This window comes from Amblyraja radiata, chromosome 2, assembly GCF_010909765.2.
Source record: "Amblyraja radiata isolate CabotCenter1 chromosome 2, sAmbRad1.1.pri, whole genome shotgun sequence".
Classification (NCBI taxonomy): Eukaryota; Metazoa; Chordata; class Chondrichthyes; order Rajiformes; family Rajidae; genus Amblyraja; species Amblyraja radiata.
In genome coordinates, this window is record NC_045957.1 from 101,837,913 (window position 1) to 101,846,457 (window position 8,545).

Consider the following 8,545-nt stretch of genomic DNA (forward strand, 5'->3'; position numbering starts at 1 on the left):
TCTCTTCAGCATATAAAAGGCATGCTCAATTGGGTTCAGATCGGGTGATTGACTTGACCACTCAAGAAATTACCATTTTTTAACTTTGAAAAACTCCTTAGTTGTTTTAGCAGTATGTTTGGGATCATTGTCCTGCTGTAGAATGAATCGCTGGCCAATGAGTTTTGAGGCATTTGTTTGACCTTGAACAGAAAGGATGTGTCTAAACACTTCAGAATTCATTATGCTACTAATATCAGCAGTTGTATCCGTCAGTCTGCCCCAGGGTAGCTGTGGCTACAGAAATAGCTTACCACCACCGAGTGTGACTGAGGAGTGAATGAATAATGCGATGTAAAGCGCCTTGAGTATTAGAAAGGCGCTATATAAATCCCATCCATTATTATTATTATTATCATCAATGAAGATAAGTGAGCCAGTACCTTCAGCAGCAATACATGCCCAGGCCATAACACCCCCACCACCGTGTTTCACAGATGAGGTGGTATGCTTTGGATCTTGGGCAGTTTCTTCTCCACTCCATAATTTGTTCTTGCCATCACTGATATAAGTTAATCTTCATCTCATTTGTCCACAAGACCTTTTTCCAGAACCGTGGTTGCTCTTTTAAGTACTTCTTGGCAAACTGTAACCTGGCCATCCTATTTTTGCAGCTAACCAGTGGTTTGCATCTTGCAGTGTAGCCTCTGTATTTCTGTTCATGAAATCTTCTGCGGACATTGGTCATTGACAAATCCACACCTGACTCATGAAGAGTGTTTCTGATCTGTCGGACAGGTGTTTGGGGATTTTTGTTTATTATAGAGAGAATTCTTCTGTCATCAGCTGTGGAGGTCTTCCTTGGCCTGCCAGTCCCTTTGCGATTAGTAAGCTCACCAGTGCTCTCTTTCTTCTTAATGAGGTTCCAAACAGTTGATTTTGGTAAGCCTAAGGTTTGGCTGATGCCTCTAACAGTTTTATTCTTGTTTCAGTCTCATAATGGCTTATTTGACTTTCATTGGAACAACTTTGGCCCTGGTGTTGATAAACAGTAATAAAAGTGTCCAAAAGTGATGGAAAGACTGGAGGAAAGACTAGATGTTGAGAGCTCGCTTATACCTGAATTAAGGAGGCAAATAAACACACCTGAGGAATTACCAATGCCTGTGAAGCCATGTATCCCAAACATTATGGTGCCCTGAAATGGGGGGGACTATGTATAAACACAGCTGTAATTTCTACACTGTGAAACCAAAATGTACAAAGATGGCCTTTAATAAAATCTGACAATGTGCACTTTAACCACATGTGATTTTTAAAAAATATTACATATCTCAAATTGTGGAGTACAGAGGCAAATAAATAAATGATGGGTCTTTGTCCCAAACATTATGGAGGGCACTGTATGTCACATCCAGGGCTCCTGCAATGTTATCTATCATCCCACAGTGTCCTTGGATATATTTGATCAGGCGCAGGAGATCTATCTACCTTCAGATGTCTTCAGACACCCAGCAACTCCTTGAACACCCAGCGAACTGTGCTCGCTGGTCCCCAAAGGCTCACTCAATGACATGATAGTCACTTGCCCTTCCCAATTCCCTTAGAGTGGGTCAGGTCAAATAAATAAATGGGTCTTTGTCCCAAACATTATGGAGGGCACTGTAAATGTTGAAATGTTCTCTCTGTGACTAATTAGCATATCTATCCTTGCTTTACTCACTCTCACAGTTTCTAAAGCCTGCCTTTGACCTAGTTCAACAATTTGCTGCATTGTCAGCATTTTCATTTTACAGCACGACTAATCAGCCTTTGGGTCTGTTGTGTGCTGTGGAAACAGGCCGGTAAATTTTCAAAATTCCATTGCACAGCAGACTCTTACAGATCTGCTTAACTCAAAGCTATTGATGTATTGTGAATTGAGCTGCAAATAAGACTGCTGCTATTGTAATGAGAAGCAGCAGTACTGACATATCTCTCAGTGCTAGTTTGGCCTGCCAAGACGGGAAGGGGTTAACAGCAGAGGAGACCCAAACCTTTGTTGCTAAAGGAGCAATCATGTACCTCATAGGCTAGGTTTATGAAAACCGTACTTGCTTCTTCATACAGAGGGTGGTGAATATCTGGAACGAACTGCCTGAGGTGATGGAAAAGTCAATGGTTAAAGGATGCAAGGACAGGTACATGGATAGGAAAGGCATGGAGGGATGCGGGCCTAATGCAGACAAATGGACGGGATGAGGAGACTGAATCATGGGGCCATACATTGGTGAGAGTAAATCCCTTTGGAAGTGGTCAGTGCCGTGGAGGTATAGATCAGCAGGGTCGGGTTGGTGAGAGATTGAAGTGGTTAAGTATCCTCATATTAAGTGCACAAACTTTTGGAATGCTGATTGGAGCCCTGACCTCTGGATCAGAGGTTAGTTAACTACCATTAGGAAGTAACACTTCAAGATTATATGAAACATCAAAAGTATAAAAGTAACAAAACTGCCCCATCTGAGACAGTCTATTTGCATCTCTCCAGGAAAAGTGATTATGTTTTGGGCTGAAACCTCCAATAAGCTGGGTGTGCAATTCAGTACAGTTAACAACAACATGCTCATAATTATAGAACTCTTTAAAGTATGGAGTTTCACACATTATAGTATTAAAAATAACTAATAAAACTGATATTTCTAAAAAAAATTAAGGTTCAACACTATTCTGTAGTCGTGACAGAGTTAGTGATACCTGATATTCCATGAGCAATCTGATGCTTGAACTTGTTAGTCGACAATACCCAATAACTAAATTTGGTTTTGCATAAATGTTCGCTCAAAGTTCATGCCAACATACATGCAAACCATCAGCTGCAGTGTTTCCATTATAAATAGGCACTCAGATTAACAATTCTTAAGTCGGCTGTTCAGGATGGCATTTTTTGACCGAATATTCATCTCTGTCCACCACAAATTTGCAAACATTAACTGGTAATATAATGGAATCTCCATTGATATGACCGACTCATGTCACACAATCTACTTCATAGCAATCTAGTCAAGCGTAATCTCATTAGTTAATGATCCACACGTCAATATTGCGTATTAGCCCCATGCACGAGGAACACCAGAAGTAATCCATCATAATGCAATTTTATATGTGTTCTGGATGGCTCTGCAGGCAGGCTATCAATTCTCCCACTGGCTTGTTTTCATAGCAAATTTGATACACGGCTGTGAACAAAGGGAACCTATAACAAGAAAATCAAAAATTGTATGGGTTTGTGCCAGTTCAAGAGAAAATAGTGGGGGAAGAGTAGGGGAAGCCATCTGGTGGTGGATTGGGAACATGCACCACAAGGACAAATGTACATATTAAAAGGTTTACAAGCGCCAAGGCAAAATACTCAAACTTAGAGTCATGGTCATGCAGCACTTTCAGCCCCTCATCCATGCTACCGAGATGCCCCATTTGAAGCTAGTTTGGCCTCATTTGGCCCATATCCCTTTGAACCTTTCCTAGCAATGTACCTGTCCAATTGTCTATTAGATGTTATCATTTTACCTGCTACAACTACTACCACTGGCAGCTAGTCCCATATACCCACCACACACTGTGTGCAAAAAGTTGCCCCTCAGGTTCCTATCTTTCCCCTCTCACCATACACCTATGCTCTTTAGACTCCGTGCATTCACCATGTCCATTCCCCTCATGAATTTATACACCTCTATAAGATTACCCCTCAGCCTCCTGTGCTCCAAGGAATAAAGTACAATCTTGTCCAACCGCTCCGTATAGTTCAGACCCGTGATTCCTCACAACATCCTTAGGAATCTTTTCTGCACTCTTTCCAGATTAAAGGCATCTTTCCTACAGCAGGATGATCAAAACCAAACACAATACTCCCAAAATAGAAACAAAATGCTGGAGTAACTCAGTGGACAGGCAGCATCCCTGGAGAGAAGGAATGGGTGACGTTTCAGATCGAGACTGAAGAAGAGTCTCAACCCAAAACGTCACCCAATCCTTCTCTCCAGAGATGCTGCCTGTCCCGCTGAGTTACTCCAGCATTTTGTGTCTATCTTAGGTGTCAACCAGCTTCTGCAGGTCCTCCCAATATAATACTCCCAACTGCAGTTTCATCAATTTCTGTTCAAGTTAAAAGCAATCTAGCTTTAAATTACATGCAAAATTACTTGGGTTCAGATCAATGTCCAACATGAAGAATGTCAAGTTATTTAACATAAGAAATAGAAGCAGTATTCACTCTAGCACATCTTGCCTGTTCCACCATTCAATAAATCCTGACTGATTTTATACATAAGCTCCATTCACGGCATTATCCTCAGCACATCATATTCCCTTAATATCTAAACATTTATTTCATCTGGGTCTGGATTTAACTCAGAAACTCAGCCACCAGGGCCCTTTCAAAACTTCACCACGGTAATGCAAGGATTAAAACGGGCTTAACTAAATGGAATTATCTGCAAACAGTCCCTATGTCCAACAAGCAGCCTCACTTAGGAAAACATTTAGGTTCAATTAGAACCAGTAAATCATGACGCCTAACATCATGTGGCCTCGAATTATGCAGCTGGAAAAGCCCATAGAGATAAGATGAGCTTCCTTTCCTTCTCATAGACGACCAAGACCAGCTCAGTGCATGATGTACGGAATTACCCTTGTTTTGAGTATTAGGAGGATAGCTAATCTTAAAATGTAGCTGGCTGTTGTCTGAAAGAGGCATGGACTTATTGATGTGATAGAAATTGCAGATGCTGGTTTAAATTGTTCCAATTGTCTGAAATTGTCCGAAAGGTCTGAATGACAAATAAAGGATTCAATTCAATTCAATTCAATTCAATTCAATTCAATTCAAAGGTAGACACAAAATGCTGGAATAGCTCAGCGGGTGAGGCAGCATCTCTGGAGAGAAGGAATGGGCGATGTTTCAGGTCGAGACCCTTCTTCAGACTGATGGACATTGATTGTGTGCTACACATGAGCTCATCAGACTTCTCCTGAGACTGGGATCCCATAAAGTGTCAGGACTCTCGAGTTCTCTAGACCACCCATTGCAAGCCAGAGACCCTAACAGGCAGAAGAGCATGGGACTCATTGCCTTTTGAGGTTTCCATAAATGTATTGTTTTTAAACTTTATAACTATTCCTTTAGTCTATTTGGTCCTGGTGAGTACTGATGTAATTCAGACAATACCTACAGTGAGGTAGTCACGCCGAGGATACAGCAAGAACCAAGGTGTGTGACGGAGAGAAAGGGTGGAAATCGAGGAGTGCAGAAGAATCAGGTGGCTGTGCCTAATGAAAACAGGTACGCCCGCTTGGGAACTGTCCGGGGAGACGATGTTTCCAGTCGGAGCGGCGGACACGTCGGTGGCTCCAATCCTACAGATTGGACTCGACCGGCAAGACCGAAGTCGGGCAGAACCCTAGTGGTGGGTGACTCCATTGTCCAAGGAGCGGACAGGAGATTCTGTGGCGGCAGACGAGTTGCGAGGATGATCTGTTGCCTCCCTGGTGCCAGGGTTCAGGATGTCACAAGCCGAATTCTGAACGTCCTCGAGAGAGAAGGTGAACAGCCGGCAGTAGATGTGCACGTAGGCACAAACGACATCGGGAAGAAGAGGAAGGAGGTTCTCCAACATGAGTTCAGAGAGTTGGGAAGAAGACTGAAATGCCAGACTTCTAGGGTGGTTATCTCTGGATTGCTTCCAGTACCACGTGCTAGTGAGGACAGGAACAGAGAGATTGGGGATCCGAATGTGTGGCTGAGGGGCTGGAGCAGGGAGCAAAGATTTAGATTTATAGACCACTGGGATTTCTTCTGGGGTAGGGGTGACCTGTACAAAAGGGACGGGTTACACTTTAACTGGAGGGGGACCAACATTCTGGCAGGCAGGTTTGCTAGGGCTACACGTGGGGGTTTAAACTAAATAATGGGGGGGAGGGATTGACAAATTGGGAGTAGAAAGATGGAGTTGAAGGGGAAGTGGCTACAAGAAAAATTACAAAAGATTCTCGAATTAACGGAAGGAAAGCTTGAGAAGGGACAACAGAGTAAGGTCAGGACCAATTGCGAGGGGGGAAGTGAATACAGAGGTCAAAGTGCTGTATATGAATGCGCAAAGTATAAGGAATAAAGTGGCCGAGCTTGAGGCTCAGTTAGAAACTGGCAAGTTTGATATTGTGGGAATTACTGAGACATGGCTGCAAGAGAGCCAGCGCAGGGAACTGAATATTCAAGGGTATACCTCCTATCGATAAGACAGACAGGTGGGCAGAGGGAGTGGGGTTGCCCTGTTGGTGATGAATGAAATTCAGTCCCTTGCAAGGGGTGACATTGAAACAGGAGATGTGGAATCATTATGGATAGAACTAAGGAATTGTAAGGGTAAAAATACCCTAATGGGACTAATCTACAGGCCCCCAAACAGTAGCCTGGACATAGGGTGCAAGTTGAATCAGGAGTTAAAATTGGCATGTAGCAAAAATAATGCTGTGGTTGTTACGGGAGATTTCAACATGCAGGTAGACTGGGAAAATCAGGTTGGTACTGGACCCCAAGAAAGGGACTTTGAAGAGTTCCTTTGTGATGGATTCTTAGAACAGCTTGTATTGGAGCCTACCAGGGAGAAGGCAATTCTGGATTTAGTGTTATGTAATGAGCCGGATTTGATAAAGGACCTCAAGGTTAATGATCCATTAGGAGGCAGTGACCATAACATGGTCAGGTTTAATCTACAATTGGAGAGGGAGAAGAGTAGATTGGAGGTGTCAGTGTTGCAGTTGAATAAAAGGGACTATTGGGCCTTGAGGGAGGAGCTGGCCAAAGTTGACTGGAAAGATACACTAGTAGGAATGACAGTGGAACAAAAATGGCAGGTGTTTCTAGGAATAATACAGAAGGTGCAGGATCAGTTCATTCTGAGGAGGAAGAAAGATTCCAAGGGGAGAAAGGGACGACCATGGCTGACAAGGGACGTCAGAGACAGTATAAAAATTAAAGCAAAGAAGTACAACGTAGCAAAAATAAGCAGGAAGCAAGAGGATTGGGTAATGTTTAAAGAACATCAGAAGATAACCAAAAAGACAATACGGGGAGAAAAGATGAGGTACGAAGGTAAGCTAGCCAAGAATATAAAGCAGGATAGTAAAAGCTTCTTTAGGTATGTGAAGAAGTAAAAATTAATTAAGACCAAAGTTGGACCCTTGAAGACCGAAAAAGGTGAATTTATTATGGGGAATAAGGAAATGGCAGATGAGTTGAACAGGTACTTTGGATCTGTCTTCACTAAGGAGGACACAAACAATCTTCCTGATATATTAGTGGCCAGAGGATCTGGGGTGACGGAGGAACTGAAGGAAATCCACATTAGGCAGGAAATGGTGTTGGATAGACTGATGGGACTGAAGGCTGATAAATCCCCAGGGCCTGATGGTCTGCATCCCAGGGTACTTAAGGAAGTGGCTCTAGAAATCGTGGATGCATTGGTGATGATTTTCCAATGTTCTATAGACTCAGGATCAGTTCCTGTGGATTGGAGGGTAGCTAATGTTATCCCACTTTTTAAGAAAGGCGGGAGAGAGAAAACAGGGAATCATAGACCAGTTAGCCTGACATCGTTGGTGGGGAAGATGCTGGAGTCAATTATAAAAGATGAGATAGCCGCACATTTGGATAGCAGTAACAGGATCGGTCCGAGTCAGCATGGATTTACGAAGGGGAAATCATGCTTGACTAATCTTCTGGAATTTTTTGAAGATGCAACTAGGAAAATGGACAAGGGAGAGCCAGTGGATGTAGTGTACCTGGACTTTCAGAAAGCATTTGATAAGGTCCCACATAGGAGATGAGTGGGCAAAATTAGGTCAAATGGTATTGGGGGTAGAGTGCTGACATGGATAGAGAAGTGGTTGGCAGACAAGAAACAAAGAGTAGGGATTAATGGGTCCCTTTCAGAATGGCAGGCAGCGACTAGTGGGGTACCGCAAGGTTCAGTGCTGGGACCGCAGCTATTTACAATATAAATCAATAATTTGGATGAAGGGATTCAAAGTAACATTAGCAAATTTGCAGATGACACAAACTGGGTGGCAGTGTGAACTGTGAGGAGGATGCTATGAGAATGCAGGGTGACTTGGACAGGTTGGGGGAGTGGGCAGATTAAATTTAATGCGGATAAATGTGAGGTTATCCACTTTGGTAGCAAAAACAGGAAGGAAGATTACTATCTAAATGGCATCAAGTTGGGAAAAGGGGAAGTACAACGGGATCTGGGGGTCCTTGTACATCAGTCTATGAAAGTAAGCATGCAGGTACAGCAGGCAGTGAAGAAAGCGAATGGCATGTTGGCCTTTATAACAAAAGGAATCGAATATAGGAGCAAAGAGGTCCTTCTGCAGTTATACAGAGCCCTAGTGAGACCACACCTGGAGTATTGCGTGCAGTTTTGGTCCCCTAATTTGAGGAAGGACATTCATGCTATTGAGGGAATGCAGCGTAGGTTTACAAGGTTAATTCCCGGGATGGCGGGACTGTCATATGCTGAGAGAATGAGAG

The 8,545-nt window shown here is 43.1% G+C and overlaps 1 protein-coding gene across 1 annotated transcript in view; it reads right to left on the reverse strand.

The window, feature by feature from the left end:
• Positions 1–2,335: 2,335 nt before the first annotated feature.
• The window catches only part of gpd1l (glycerol-3-phosphate dehydrogenase 1 like), a 44,095-nt gene continuing 37,885 nt past the window's right edge, over positions 2,336–8,545 (reverse strand). Inside the window, exon 8 of the mRNA XM_033012358.1 lies at positions 2,336–3,211. Within this exon, the coding sequence (XP_032868249.1) occupies positions 3,115–3,211 (97 nt within the window). The 3' untranslated portion in view covers positions 2,336–3,114. The remainder of the gene's footprint in view (positions 3,212–8,545) is intronic.